This window comes from Opisthocomus hoazin, chromosome 5 (genome assembly GCF_030867145.1).
Source record: "Opisthocomus hoazin isolate bOpiHoa1 chromosome 5, bOpiHoa1.hap1, whole genome shotgun sequence".
Classification (NCBI taxonomy): domain Eukaryota; kingdom Metazoa; phylum Chordata; class Aves; order Opisthocomiformes; family Opisthocomidae; genus Opisthocomus; species Opisthocomus hoazin.
In genome coordinates this window covers 61,991,422-62,006,027 of record NC_134418.1, presented here as the reverse complement: position 1 = coordinate 62,006,027, position 14,606 = coordinate 61,991,422, and the positions used below count along the sequence as shown (strand labels likewise).

The following is a 14,606-nucleotide window of genomic DNA, read 5'->3' as shown; positions in this document are numbered from 1 at the left end:
GTTATATGAGCTGTTTGAAAAGGGAAAACTTATTCCCATAAATATTTCTAAACGTTTATTCCGTAGAGACTGGCAGACGCGGGTGGCTTGCCCTCCGAAGCTGGCAGCCAGCGGGTCACTGCCTGTGGCAGGCACTCGGCCGCTTGCTGGGGTGTGAGTCGGGGTCAGCCCGGAGGACGGACACAAATGTCTTCTCCATCAGTCGGAGCCACGTCGCCTATCGCCGTCCATCGCCCCACACTCCGTCTTCCCGAGTGAATGGTGGCCGCTTGCAAAAGCACGGCCAAAAAAGGGGGAAAAGCACCCCAAACCCCACTGCTGGCGCCGGTCACTCCGGAGCCGGGAGCCCCCGCGCCAGCAGAACCGCGTCCCTCGCCCGGCGCCCAGCCGGGCTGCTCCCGACCGTTCGCTCCCAAACTGGAGCGTCTCGGCTCCTGGCAACCACCGGCCGGATCCCGCACGTCCCCTGCCCCCGGTACCCGCTGCCGTGAACGGCCTTGGGCCGGCGGGATGCGCGCCCCCGAGCCGGGGGGGGGTGGGGGGCCAGGGGGTGCTCCGCGCCCCGTCGGCTGCGTGCGTGACGTGGGAGCGGATTCCCGCCTGGGGCGCTGCGCTTCCACCGGGGAGGCCGTTGGCCCTCCGGGTACGGGGGCTCGACGGGAGCTCGACCGGCCCCTGCGCTCAGCTGAGCGGGGAAGCAGCGTCGGAGGGGGGCGCGAGAGCGGCCTCCGCGGCGAGGACCGGCGGCCCTGCCCGCCCTGCCCGCGCCGCCCGGCAGGTGGCGCTGCCGCACCGCCTCCGGCTCGCGGCCGGGCGCGCTCGGGCTCGCGGCGGCGGGGCGGGGGGTGCGCGTCCCCGCGAGGCGCCTCGGGGTCCTGCCGCCGGCTCTTCGCCCCCCCCCCCGCACACACACCCCCCGCCATGAGGGAGCCGCTGAAGAGGAGAGACGTCGGGGCGGGCCGCGCGGAGCCGTGCGCGGCCGCGGTGGTCCCAGGGAGCCCCATTTCCCGGGCGACGGGGCGGGCCGCGCCGCTATGCCGCCGGGATAATGGCGGGGGCCAGCGCCGTGTCACCTCTTGTGTGCGCTCTCCAAAGAGCAGCCCGGGCGTGGCGAATGGGACACAGACCGCCATTGTGCCGGCGACACTTTAATCGCCCACACCTACAATATCCAACCTGCTGCCGGCGGAGGGGCAGCCCCGGGGCGCACACCCCACCCGAGGGGCTCGGGGGGGGGGGGCGGGTCGGTGGCCTCCGCCGGCTTCTCGACACGGTGGGGCTTTGGGGGGCTTCTCCGGTGGCGCGGGCTGGGGTCTGGGAGCCCGGCTGGGAAATGGTGCCACCAGAGACCCCTCTCGCTGGGAGAGGTGGGCGGGCGATGCCCGCACGCCCGTGCTGACAGACGAGGCGGGGTGGGATGGCGGCTGCTCCCGCCACCCCTCATCCCTCCCTCCAACGCCGAGCCGCTCGGGTCCTCACGCTGGTACCCGGGAGACACCCGGAGCATACGCGGGAACTGCCAGGCGGGAGCCAAGCGCGGAGCCCCAGTCTTCGTGGGCCCGTGGAAGGGGTGCCAAGGGAAGCCGAGGGCCAGCAGCAGCTTCCAACGCTAGCACCTTCTGCGTGGGAGCTATGGCGGGTCTGCAGCTCGGGGGTGTGCCGGAGGTACGGGTCTTGCCACAGGCAGGGTTTTGCAAGCCTGCTGCCACGGGAGAACCTCTTCCCGAGAGCTGCAGGGCTGCAGCTGAGCGTTGCTGCCTCTGAACGCCACCGATGAGGACAGCCGTTGCGAACAACGCTCCACTGAAGCTGTCTGTTGGCGCGTAGACTGGAAAGAGTCTTCTGAACAGCACAGCGTTTTGAGATGCCCGTAAAGCTTAAGCCTCTTAAAATGCTTAGTTTTTGTCACATGCAGGATTTGCTTAAGCGCATTTTAAAATCTTTCTGGAACAGGTTGCCCAGAGAAGCTGTGGATGCCCCCTCCCTGGCAGTGTTCAAGGCCAGGTTGGATGGAGCTCTGAGCAACCTGGTCTAGTGGAAGGTGTCCCTGCCCATGGCGGGGGGGGGTTGGAACCAGATGGTCTATAAGGTCCCTTCCAACCCTTACCATTCTATGATTCTGTGATTCTGTGCTGGAGGATGTATATGTGTCTTAACCCCATGCAGAAATTAAAAAAAAAAGATAAAAAGAATTATTCTGGTTCTACTTTTGTAGCAAGTGTTTAAAAATTCTTAAGACATCCTAATTGTTGGGGTCATAGACCAAACGAAGGTGTCTTCAGAGAGGTTTGTTTTCACAGCCTTTCACAGGGGTAGCTCCTGAAAGTTGTGCTGGTGCTGCACTGTGGTGGAAATTGATTGTTCCTAGAAGCCCCCGTGCTCTTTGCTGTCAGGGATTAAATGGGATTTCCCGTGGATGGCAAGGTAGTATTTTTTCTTGGCTGACAAGTGGTGTTTTCATGGAGAAATACTCTCCACTGTAGGGGACTGATGTGAGGTGCTGATCAGCACCAGCTTGGGTCCACTCACTTGCTTTTCTCCCCTTAGAGGAGCAGCTGTTCTCTGCATTATTTTGGCTTCTGTGATTGTAAATATTTAGTCATTGCATTTTAGACACCCTCTCTCGTCGGGAGACCTGCAAAGGTTCAAATGCCAGGCTGCCGTTTCCACTACTAAGAAACCTCCTTCAGGCACAGGGCTGCCCAATTGCCAAGAGATTTGTGGGTGGTGGATGCGAGAACCCCGTATCGAAGGCCCAGTAAGATTGAAGCACCCCCACACAGGCTTCCAGGTCACTGCTTTAGTAACGCTGCTGTTGAGAGGCAACGCAGAGAGTTTAAGATGTCAGATTTTTCCTTTTTTCCTCGTGCTTACGTGTCAGCCGTTATTTTTTCCCACTGGTCCACTGAAATACGTTGCTACGGTGCCACGGCGAGTCTGCAAGCTAAATTTTTAGTTTATACCTCAAGCCTATGATTAGAATCTTTTCTCAAAGCAAAACTTTACAACTGCGCTCTGTGCAATGATGAAAGCAACAGTGGAAGGTGGAATGCTGTGGCAATCTGTTAAAAAAAATTTTAACACCAGCAATTCTATGTGCCTAGAAATCCAGAGTACCTGCACTCCCTGGGCTTGTGCAAGAGCCATGGAGAGCAAGTGGATGTAACTAGGTGTGATCTGAAGAGAACATGTTGTCTCTGGATGGATGGACAGACAGACGGATGGACGGATGGATGGATGGATGGATGGATGGATGGATGGATGGATGGATGGATGGATGGATGAATTCTCCAATCTTAAACCAGATTAAGTGTTGTTCTTATGCTGTGGAACAGTTGATGGCATTGGTCATTTTCTTGATTAAGTGATTTGTATCAGTAAAACGTGTTAAGTAACAGCCTAGTGAAAGCACGCTAGACAACACTTGCTTTTGAAGCACTTTCTGACATGCAGTGTGTTCAGCAGGAGACAGTTAGTGTTCTTTTTTTGCTCATTTCAAGAGTGACTGAAACGATGGACCTGTGGGTGGTGCGAGTGAGGGCACACAGGCCCAGTAAAATTGTTCCTGCCGCACAGGGTGGACAAACTACACCTGGGATAACATCACTGTTAGGAGATAAGGGATGGGGGAAGGCATAAAGCCTTGGGCACAAACAGATCCCTAGGGAAACACTAGTATTGGAATACTGGAGTTTCTATGGCATTAAAGCAGTCTGGCACTGCAAGGAAAGCTTCCAAATCTGTGCAGGGCAGAACTTTTTTGGTGTCATTAACTCATGTTACTCCAGGGGCTCAGCTCTGGGATGTACTTGGTGATGCAGATCCTAATCCAAAAGCCGCCCGCCTGAGCTGTAGCCAGCTCTCCGGGTTATGGTTCCTGTCAGAAGCAGTCACCACGCCAGTGCAGACCTCTGCGGTCAGACTTCCGAGCTTAGGACGGGCGGAAACTGCCTGCTGCCTTCCAGGCCGGGTCCTCTGATCGTCTGGGGCCATGGCAGTGCTTACCAGACCGCGGCAACAGCCCTGCAAACCCCTGCGTGGCGGTCTTGGACGGTTTGGTGCTGTTTTTTTCTCTGGAGCCCTGCCGAATGAGTCCCACAGCTGAGAATTGCCTCAACTCCCCGGGGCTTTGGTGGGACCAAAGGCATTTAGCAATTTCAGTGGACACTCCTTGCCAAGCTGAGTGCAAACCCAAGTTTTTAAAGCAAAGTGACCAAAGGGAAGTTGTTATTAGTGACGCTTCCTTGAATGTAAAGCTTTTTGTTTTTAAAATACAAAGCTTAAATCAAATTCTCGGTAGCAGTTACAGCCATTTAAATGAAGGGGCAAAGCGTGTGTAGGTATAAATTCTATGGATAAGATTTTCAAATATACGACAAAGCTGAATTCGTTATGCCTTACAATGACCCCAGGAGGGAGGCGAGTATTGTTGTAGCGACGCTTTGCATTTCTCTCGGAGGCAGCGCGAGTGCTTGCGCTAGAGCTGACTGTACACAGCAGAAAGCGTCTGCGGGGTTAGGCCCCGGGCACAGGCAGGTCCTTCTGGGGGTAGATGTCACCAGGGAAGGGGAGTTGGTTTTACAGACCTCGAAGAATCGAAGTGAACGACATCAGGGAGTTGTAACGGTTCTGCCCAGGAAGACTGCGCTGCCGAAGCACGGGCATGTCTGCTCCAGTGGCCACACGGTCCTGATGATTCTCGAGTGCACAGGGGCAGGTTTCGCAGGCGCTGGGGTCCGTGGTGATGTTCTGGGTACCTGGGCGGTTGCGTTCCTTGCAGCCGTCGCTTCTCGCATGGGTTTAAAACACATTTAACAGTAAAGAACCAGGCGCTGATCGCAGGAGGAGTCGGAGAAAGACCTGCTGCCGGACCCTCCTCTGCTTTAAGCTCACTTGGGCTGAGCGATGTCAACACGAACACCTCGGCGGGTGACTCCTCGGGTGACGCAGCCGATGAGACTGTGCGTCGTCTCCACGCGTTTGTTGGAGCTTGCTGCCACGGTGTCCAGCTGGGCTTTGCCATGCCAGGGTGCAGGTCGGTCAGCAGGCGGGCAGGAGTCCCCTTCCCTCCCCTGGTGGGGGCCTGGGCAGGTGGCGGCTGGGGTTCGGACCCCGGTAAGGGGGTTCAGCGGGGATTACCTGACCTCAGTAAGGGGGTTCGGAGAGGGTTACCTGACCCCGGTAAGGGGGTTCGGCAGGGATTACCTGAGCTCAGTGAGCCGCACTCACAACTCGGCCTCCATCCACTCGCGCGTTTAACTGCCTGGAGGCCAGATCCCGAGCCAGGACAGAGGCACGGAGGGGGTCCCCCCCCTGCTTTTGGAAGGGCATGGAGGAAACGGGAGAAAGCGAGGCGGGGGCCAAGGAGGGACGGAACGCTTGCTGAGCGGTGGGGATGCCTGCAGACCGGGCGGCCGATCCTGAAACGGGACTGAACGCGCACTTCGACTGCGGAGGACAGTTAAACCGAGGGCTGACCCGTGTGTTTTGGAACTGTCTCTGGCTGTAACGACAGAGGAGGCTTTTTGCATGTCCGTCCTCCCCCTCCTTTTGTAACCCATTTTTCTGCAGCACGAGCGCGTGCCTCACTCCGAGCTGCTGCCTCGGCCCTTGACCAGACTGAGGGGGGGGAAACGGAGGAGCAGGGAGAAATCTGCGTAAAGACACGGGGATGAGTTCGGTTTGTTTTCCTCTGAAGGCGTGGACGCTTTCTCAGAGGGAGCGGATCCGCGCTCCCGGCTCCCCGCGTCCCGGCTATTGTACGGAGCGCGTCGCGGGCCGCCGGTGTGCCGGTGTTTCCGACTCCCGCGACGCTCCCGTTGCGGCAGGGCGTGCCTCGGGCCGCTTCAAAAGAACCAACTTCCACAAAAGAAAAAAAAAGAAACTCAAGTAGGCTTGAACATACAAAGAGAGAGGGAAAGGGGAGAGAAAAGGGACGGGCGGCGCGGAATGCGAAATGAGCTCAGCCAGCCCCAGGAGCTCTCGGTCGCTGACATCTGTCTCGCCCCGGGAGCGCCGGAGCCCGGCCCGGCGCTGACACGAACCTCCCCTCGCCTTTGACTTTGGCCCTGGGACGGCGGGTGCGGGCGGGGTGCGCGGGGCTCGGTGCCGTGGTTCGCCCCCTCGGAGGGTGCCGGTGGTGGGGGGGCGGCGGCTTTTTGCGCCAGTCCTGAGGCGGGTCTGACCCCCCCCCCCCCCCCCCCCCCCCCCGCTGGGGAAACCCGCTGTCGGGGGACAACGGGGAAGCCCCGCGGTCCGGCGGCCCCGAGAGGGCCTCCAGCCCCGCACCGCCGCCGAGGGCCCGCTCGGCTCCCGGGGCCCCGCGCCCGCCCGCCGCCCGAACAGGGGAGCGCCCGGCACCAACCGCTGCTGCTCCCCGTCCCGCTCCCGCTCCTCCCCCGCACCGAGCAGGCGTTTTCGTTTTGGTCGGAAACCGCCGGGGCCTCCCGCCCGCCCCGGCCCGGAGCTCTCGGTGCCGAACACCAGCGCGATTTTCTTCTGGCCGCCCCGTCGGGGCGCTCCCCGACACCCGCGTGTGTCCGCCCCCCTCTATCCCGCATCGGGCGGCCGCCAGGCGCGCGCCTCGCCGGGCGGGGCGGGGACCGCGCGTGCCGCCGGCCCTGGCCCTCGCACACACCCCCTCCCCTCCCCTCCCCCCCCCACCCCTGTCCCCAACCTCCGCTCCCCCGCGCCGCGCGCCGGGCGGGCCGCGCCCCGCGCGCCATTGGCTCCCCGCACGCGCCGGCCCCCGCCCGCGCACCATTGGCCGCGCCGACACGCGACCGGCGCGAGTGGAGGGCGGGCGGCGGGAGGGGTGGGGCGCGAGGGGGGGACCCCGGCGCGTGCCGCTCCTTAAAGGGGGGCGCGGCGCCCGGCCGACACCGGAGACGTCGGGCCGCCACGCGCGGGGCAGGCGGGCACCGCCGCGAGCCGGCCCGGCCCCCAGGGGCGCGCGGCGCCCGCGCTAGCGCGCCATGAGCCTGCCGAGGGCCGCGTGGGGCGAGGGCGCGCGGGAGCCGGGGGCGGTGGCGGGGGGGGAGCCGGGGCCGGAGGGCGGCGGGTGCGCGTTCGCCCCGGGCTGGCTGGGCGCCTGCTGCGCCGCGCGCCTGCCCGCCGCCTCGCCCCGCTTCCCGCCCGGAGAGGAGGAGGCGGCGGCGGGCGGCGCGGTGCGGGGCGGCGGGGGCAGCCCCGGCGGGGCGCGGCGGCGGGCGGCGGGCGGCGGCGGCGGCGGCGGAGCGGGGGGGGGGCCCGTCCTGCGGGCGCCGGTGAGCGGCGTGCAGAAGCAGCGGCGGCTGGCGGCGAACGCGCGGGAGCGGCGGCGGATGCACGGGCTGAACCACGCGTTCGACCAGCTGCGCAACGTCATCCCCTCCTTCAACAACGACAAGAAGCTCTCCAAGTACGAGACGCTGCAGATGGCGCAGATCTACATCAGCGCCCTGGCCGAGCTGCTGCACGGCCCCGCCGCCGCCCCCGACCCCCCCGGCAAGGCCGAGCACCGCGGCGCTCCCTTCGAGCCGCCCCGCGCCCCCGGGGCCGGGCCGCAGACGGGGCCCCCCGCCCCGCCGCCCGGCCCGCCGGGCCCCGCGCCCCCCGGGCACGGCAGGACTCGCTTCCCCCCGCCGCCGGCCGCGGGGGGCTTCTCGGTGCAGCTCGACCCGCTGCGCTTCCCCTCCTTCGCGGAGGGCGGGCTGGCGGGACAGCGAGCCCCCTCCCCGGCCCTCCTCATGCCGCAGCCCGGGCCGCCGCCGCAGCAGAGGAGCAAGACGTCGCCCCGGTCCCACCGCAGCGACGGGGAGTTCTCGCCCCGCTCCCACTACAGCGACTCGGACGAGGCCAGCTAGGGCGGGGGGGCCGTCCCCGGCACGCCACCCCCCCCTCCCCGCCCCGGGACGCCCCTCGGAGCACGGAGCCCTCCGCGGGGGGAGCAGCCGGGCCTGGCACCCGCTCCCCGCCGCCCGCCCCGGCAGCTCCCGGGCTTCCTCGGGGGAGCGGCCGACAGTGACTGCGCCTGCCCCGTCTGTCGGGGCCGGCCGCGTTCCTTTATCATTATCGTTAGTTACCGCTTCTTAAGTTTCTTTTCGCCGAGAAGTCGTTGCCGTTCCCTCCTGCCAACACGCCGCCTGCCCGGACACCGATCCCGCTCCGGGTCGGCACTGGTGCGGGGACGCCGCGCACACGCACCGAACGCGGATCCCGCCGTCCCGCCCCGCAGCCAGCGGAGAACCGGCGGATGGACGGACGGGCCGTCGGCGGGTGTTCCTCGGGGTGCCGTGCCGGCGTCTGCTCGGGGGGCGGGGGAGGGGGAAGCCTGGCGCAAGCACTTTATCAGCGGCTGGAGATGCGGCTTCGAGGGGGAAGCGGCGAGCTGATTGCCAACCGGGGACGGGGACCGGGACCTGACGGAGCCGCTGCGTCTCAGCGCGCTCTTCGAAACGAAAACGGTTTTGTCGTGTCAAACTTCTATGTCCGTTTTATTTTGCTTTTGCGGTAATAGGAAACGTATTTATTATGGAGTGTTTGCTACTGTTTCTGCTTCTCAGTTTTGTTTTTTTTTTTTTTTAAACTTTTCTACGACGAAAATCGTTTATTTTAATTTTAGTAAAGCCAGCTGCCATTGTTTTATGTATTTTAATTTTAAATCTTTTTTTTTGAGATCAAATAAACGTGGGGGGAAAGAAAAAAACCCAACGAAACACCGAATCCATCCTGAGAGCGCGATCGGGTTCTGCTCTTCCCCCGGCCCGCCCCGCGCTGTCGGAACCCGGCGGCGGGGGGTGCCCGCCACCGCTGCCTGCTCCGCCGGGATCGGGCCCCGTCTCCGGGGTGAAACCCCGTGGGTCGGGACGGGGTGGGGGCTGGGGCTTTGCCCAGCCTGCCCGTGACACCAAACCCGGGGCCAAACCGGAGCCGCGCCGGTTCCGGGGCCCCGCGGGGTTCAGCAGGTGACACCGGGGCCGGGGGGGGGGGGTGGAATAAGGGGCGATCAGCTAAGCGGGCACCGCCGGGAGCCCCACCGGAGCGGAGCCCGTGGGAGGGCCGCTTTCCCCTGCAGAAACCGGACGGCTGCCCCCCTGTAACCCGGCCCGGCCCCGCAGGGTGACAAGTTCATCGGCAGGGTCATCTCCCTTTCTAAAAACAAAAAGCCACTTTTATTTTTTTGTATTTCCCCGGGGTGGTCGCCTTCGGTTTCACGGGATTTCTTTCTGGGCTGAGGGAGCCGTCCTGGCACCTCGGGGAGCACGCGTACGGGCGATCCGCCGCCGGTTTTGGGGTGGGCTGGGGGCGTCGGTTGGCTTGTTTGGGCGGTTGGGGTGCGTGCCTCGGGCGGGTGCCGCCGCCGCTCGGTGCGGGACCCCGCGGAGAGGCGCCCGTGTGTGCCGGCGGGGTGCGCGCCCCCTCCCACGGCCCCGGGCGCTGCCTCCCGCGGCTTGCGGACACGCGGGGGGGGGAGGGTGTGAAAAGCGATGATCAAACACAGCCCCCATCGCCCACCCCCCGCTCCGTGGGCCGGGGTCCCTTCCCCCGACAGATGAGCGCAGCGCGGTTGGTGCCCGCAGCTACAGCGCGGCACTCGCTGTCTGCGGGTCTTTTTCTTCTTTTTTTTAACGCTTCTTTGAAAGAGATACCCAGCCGCATTTCCATTTTAAGGTTCAGCTATAGAGTTTGCATAACAACCGCTTGGCAGCCCCCCCTTCCTCCCCCCCCCCCCCTACACTCCGTTAACAAGCTGTAACGTATAGCTGCAGGTTGCTATAATCTCATTAATATTTTGGAAACTTGAATATTGAGTATTTCAGGCTGCTCATTCCCCATATGCCAGGCCACTCCCGCTATGCTGGCTGGTTCCTTTCTCTCCATTATTAGCAATTAGCTCCTACCTTCCAAAGTCAGATCCAAGTATCCAAGATACTAGCGAAGGAATCAACTATGTGTTGCAAGCTAAGCATGCTTAATATCTCCCAAACAAACAAAGAGACAACATTTCTTTAAGTAATGAAGATGGATAAATCGCTTTATTGAGCTTGCGACAGTGTTTGTTTTGTACAGACTAGCGCAAAGTTGTTGTTTTTTTTTCTTTAACAAGAGCGGGGACGCGCACCAGCCCCGGGAAGCGGTTTCCCCCGCTTTGCTTCTGTGTGGGGTTTTATCGTCTTAAACGGGCTTTTATTTCAAAAGCGCGAGCCAGGAGCGCACTATCCGAGCGTTAAATTTTGGCTGGACGCTAAATATTCTCCGGGGTGTGCAAACCGACCGGGGGGGGGGGGTGGGGGGTGGGCTGGGGGAGGTGGTCGCCTTTGTGCGGGGCCGCTCCGTCGCCTTCCGAGCCCGGGTGGCCGGATAAACCGCAGCCGCGGGCTCCGGTGCGGGGCTCTGCCCGCCCGTTGCGGGGCTCAGCGCGGGGATTTCGGGGGGCGGGAGGCGGGGGGGGGGGGGGTGGCGGGTCGGCGGCCGGAGCGCATCGCTGCCTCGCAGCTCCCCGGCTGCTGTTCGCCCAACCTCTGGCCTCGGGGAGGGGAGGAGGGAGGGGAGCGGGAGAAGGGGTTAAACGCGGCGAGGGGGGACCAGAAAAGCGCAGGGACCACGGGGTGGGGTGGGGGGGGAGCTGGCCGTGGGGCCAGTGTTTCTTAATTAGAGCGGGGCGGACAATGCGATGGGGCGGACAATGGGGGGACGGGGGGGGATGGAGGGGGTCGGGGGATGGAGGGGGGGGTCTGGCCTTGCTCCCGGCCGCGGTGCGCCGTGTCTGGAGCGGAGCACGCGTTGTCAGCTGGTGAGCGCAGCGGCCTTTCAGGCGTCTCCCCGGGGAGCTGCGCGCCCGCGGTGAGCTCCGCCGTCACCCCCGCCCCTCCATCATCATCACCACCACCATCGGCCGCCTCCTCCTCCTCCTCGGCGGCCCCCCACCCCAGCCGAGCACAACAGCCAGCATTCAAGCCTCCTTCCCTCCCTCCTCCCCCCCTCCCCACCTCCCGGCAACCGGCAGCACGCGAGGGCACCGCCGGGGCACCCGAAAGAGTCAAAGCCAAAGAAAAGGGAGACAAAGGAGGAGAACAGGGTAGGCAGGAACGGCCCGGCGTGTCTGCTCCGGCCCGGCGGAGAGCCGGGCGCCCGGAGAGGGCCGGGCGCGCCAGCCCACGCGTGGAGGCCGCCGCGCACGGGCGCGCAGGCGTGTGGACGCGTGGACACGCTCGCAGGGATCCGGGATGCTGAACACGCTGTCACTGTCACAATCCCCCCCCCCCGGCTTCCCACCGTGCGCCCCGTCCCCTCTCCGCCCCGCAGCCGTGTCCCCGCGTGGGGCACCTCCCGGCTTGGGCTCTGCTGCGCGCCCCCGACACGGGTGTCCCCAGCTCTGTCACTGCCCACCCCCGGGCACCGACCCCGGCACCCTGCAGCAGCCGTCCTTGGGTCTGGCCTCCCGACCTCGCCATCCCCCCGGGAGAACGGGGAGAGAAACACGCGGGGAAAGGGGGGCGAGGGGCCGGCTGCTGCGTGGGTCAGGCGGGGACCCTGCCAGCCCGGCGTCGGGTCACCCTCCCCGGGGACCGGGGGGCGAGTTGTCCGCCTCCGGCCACGTCCTTGAAACGCTGCTTTGCCCGGGGAGGGGGGGGGGGGGGGGGAGCAGAGTGGCCTCCGCCATCAGACGGCCCGGGATGCCTTCGGGAGCCCAGCCAAGGCGTGTCAGCGGCCGTTGGAGCGGAGAGGCCTTTAAACGCTACGACGGGGGGGCTTTCTGCCGTGTGCTCCCCGCTTAGGACCGGGAGGAGGGAGAAGACGTTTTTACCAGCACCTCCCCCCCCCACGGCCGGGCGCTTGCGGCCGCCCCTGCCCCCGTCCCGCAGCCGGGACCCGGGAGAGCTCAGCCCCTCCGTCTCACGGAGAGATTTCTTTTTGCATTTCACCTCAGTTTGTCTCACCCTTCCCTCTGGTTTATTCCCCTCCTTCCCCCGGCTCTCCCCAATCGTTATTTCCCCTCTGCTCCCTTCTTCTCTTCCTTTGCCGGCCCCTCGCGCCGGACACCCCCCTTCCCCCTCCCTTGCTCCACACCGGGGCAGCAGCCCCGGAGATGCTCCCGGGTGCCCGGGAGAGCGGCGGGCGAGCGGGGCCGCTGCACTTTTATGGGGCGGTTAATCAACTGCACATCAGCCAAGACAGCGCATCAGCCCATCTGCTTGATAGATATTCAGGAGGGCTCCGGCCCCTTTTGAAGTCTAATTTCTTCCCCGGGAGAACGCGCCGGGTAATTTACCATCGTTTCACAGGCAGGGCGGCCAGCCGGTTAACCCAAGCGCTGCCGCCGCGGGTTTTCCTCCCGGGCGAGCGGCTTTTAATGCCGCGCCGCCTCACCGCGAACTTGTAAAGGTGCTTCTGTGATGGCAGGCGGCTGGCTGAAGCCAGGCACGCAGCCCGCCGGCACGGCGAACCCCGCTCCCGCTCCTCACGTCGGTGCCTGGAAGATTCTCTTCGGGAAGAGCGAGATCTCTCGATCCCGCCGGGTCACCGCGTGCCATTTCGCCTCCAACCACCCCTTCATATTTTTAAGTATCGAGATCTTTGGGGTTTATTTGGGGGGTGGGTTTGTCCCCAACCCGCCGCTCGGCATCCCGAGGCAGGAGCGAGGGGTGCACAGGGCCGGCAGCCGGCAGCGCGCCGGGCGCGGTCTGCGGGGCGAAACCGCGCTGCGAAACCCGCTCACGGAGACCGGCCGGGGCGGGACACGCCGGGGGGGGCCCGATCCCGCTCCCCACCCCCCCCGGAGCCGGTGGGCTTGGTGGGATCCCGGGTGGAAGCCAGCCCCCCGGGCATCGCCGAGGCTGCCTCCCGGTAACGGCCCGGCAGAGCTCCGAGAGTTTCTGAACTTTTTGACTGATTTCTCCCACTTCCCTCCTCCAGCGCTCTGCCGAGCCGGGGGCCGGCGGACCGGCAAAGCTCTCGGCTGCTCCACGCCCCTCTCCCAGCAGTAAAGCTCCCTTGGTTCAGGGCACGCTTCGAAAGCAGGCCGGGACCGCTCCGCCACGTCACCTGCTCCCGTAAAACCCAAAAAGCAGCCCCCGGGGAGCCGAGCAGGGGACGAGCCGCCGCCGCGCCCTCAGTCCCCACCTGCACCTCGCTTATCTACAGTCAATATTTTCATCCCGCCCGAGGAGGGATCCCGCTCCCCTCCGGCTCCGGGGCGGCATCCGCCACCGCCAGCGCCTGCCCGGCCTCCCGCCGCTCCCCCGGCACCGGGCGGACACCGGGCGGGCACCGGGCGGGCACCGGGACCCCCGGCCGGGGCCGCCCCGCTCCTCCCCGGGAGCAGCGCCAGGGCGCCGGCTCATTTAGTGACTTATTAAATCCACCAGCCCGGTTTGTGAGAGAGCCGCGCATGATAGCGTCTCCTGCAGCATCTTTTCTCGAAAGTCCCCTTCTGAACTGGGGTGGTACTGGTGCATTGTTTTTTTATTTTAAATATAGAAAGGGTAGTCCTTCTGCTGAAGTGCTTTGCAGGGAGAGTCACTGCTGGCGAGGAGGCTGGGACAGGAGTTGCTGCTGGTTTCTGCTGGAGTGGGATGAGGCTGTCCGCAGGGTCAGAGCAAAGCTGGGAGCCAGGGGAAGCAGGAATCCCTGCCGGGGCAGGCACTGGGCTCTTCTGAATGCCTTTTTAAAAAAGCAACAGAAAGTGGGCTAGGTACTTCTGTACAGCTGGTCTTCTTTGGATGTCAGTTGCTGTGGGCAAAAATGTCACTTTAGTACTTGTTTTGTATCTACCCATGTACTCTTTTATTATTATTATTATTTTAATATTCACATGCAAGTACTGATGCCAAACTAAGGGCCAGTGTTACACGAAGGTCCCCCAAAATGCGGCTCCCAGCAAGCTGTGATGGCTTGTAGGATGATTGTCATAACTATGTACTTGGATGATTGTCATAACTATGTACTCAACCCTACAGAAACAGCATGGCTGAGAGCTTAACTAAAGCTTACACAGGGGCTACTTCTACAAGTCCCGGTCCCTAAGCTGCTCCTCAGTGTCCCGGGGAGGTACCATCCTGTCTGTGGAGAAGGACCTGAGGCCCAGCAACGTTGGCTGACTTGCTGTGGACAACAGGAGCCCAGGGCCAAAGCCAGGGCACCGCAGGCTGTGTGCCATCACCTTCTCACACCATATGCTTTCTTCCAGTCACTTCAAAAATGTTTCCAGTTACAAAACTTTGTTCAAAGCAAAGGATGCTCGGCCTGGGGCTGGCTTTTCACCAGCAGAGATGGTTCACCATGCCTTTTGGTAGGGTCACCCTTTCCCAACACCCAGGGAAGCAGGAGGGAGAGCAGATGCCTTGCCCCAGCTGTAGCCTGTTATACAGGGTGGGTTGAGAGGGAGGGAGAGGTGAAGTTTTTTGTTGCAGTGTGAAGCTGAGCAACACCTTGGGAAGGATGGCAACTGGCTGCAGGCTTCTGCCAGCAAGATAGTTTTCCTGACCCACAGGTTGTTCCCTCACTAAGTTTGATGAGGAGTACCTGGAGGTGAGGTACCCAAAACCAGGCTGCATAAATTGCTCCTGTTGGAGCTTCCTCTCTGACATGGGTGAGAGTACGGGCCTGAGGCAGTTTTCCAGGGC

General features: G+C 63.4%; 1 protein-coding gene across 1 annotated transcript; it reads left to right on the top strand.

The window, feature by feature from the left end:
- Positions 1–6,974: 6,974 nt before the first annotated feature.
- Positions 6,975–7,844, top strand: ATOH1 (atonal bHLH transcription factor 1). The gene has a single exon (XM_075420117.1). The coding sequence runs from the start codon at positions 6,975–6,977 to the stop codon at positions 7,842–7,844; it is 870 nt and encodes a 289-aa protein (XP_075276232.1).
- Positions 7,845–14,606: the final 6,762 nt, after the last annotated feature.

Bases quoted from the DNA above. Each gene is read 5' to 3' on its own strand.
- ATOH1 (XM_075420117.1), top strand. From the start codon at position 6,975: ATGAGCCTGCCGAGGGCCGCGTGGGGCGAGGGCGCGCGGGAGCCGGGG.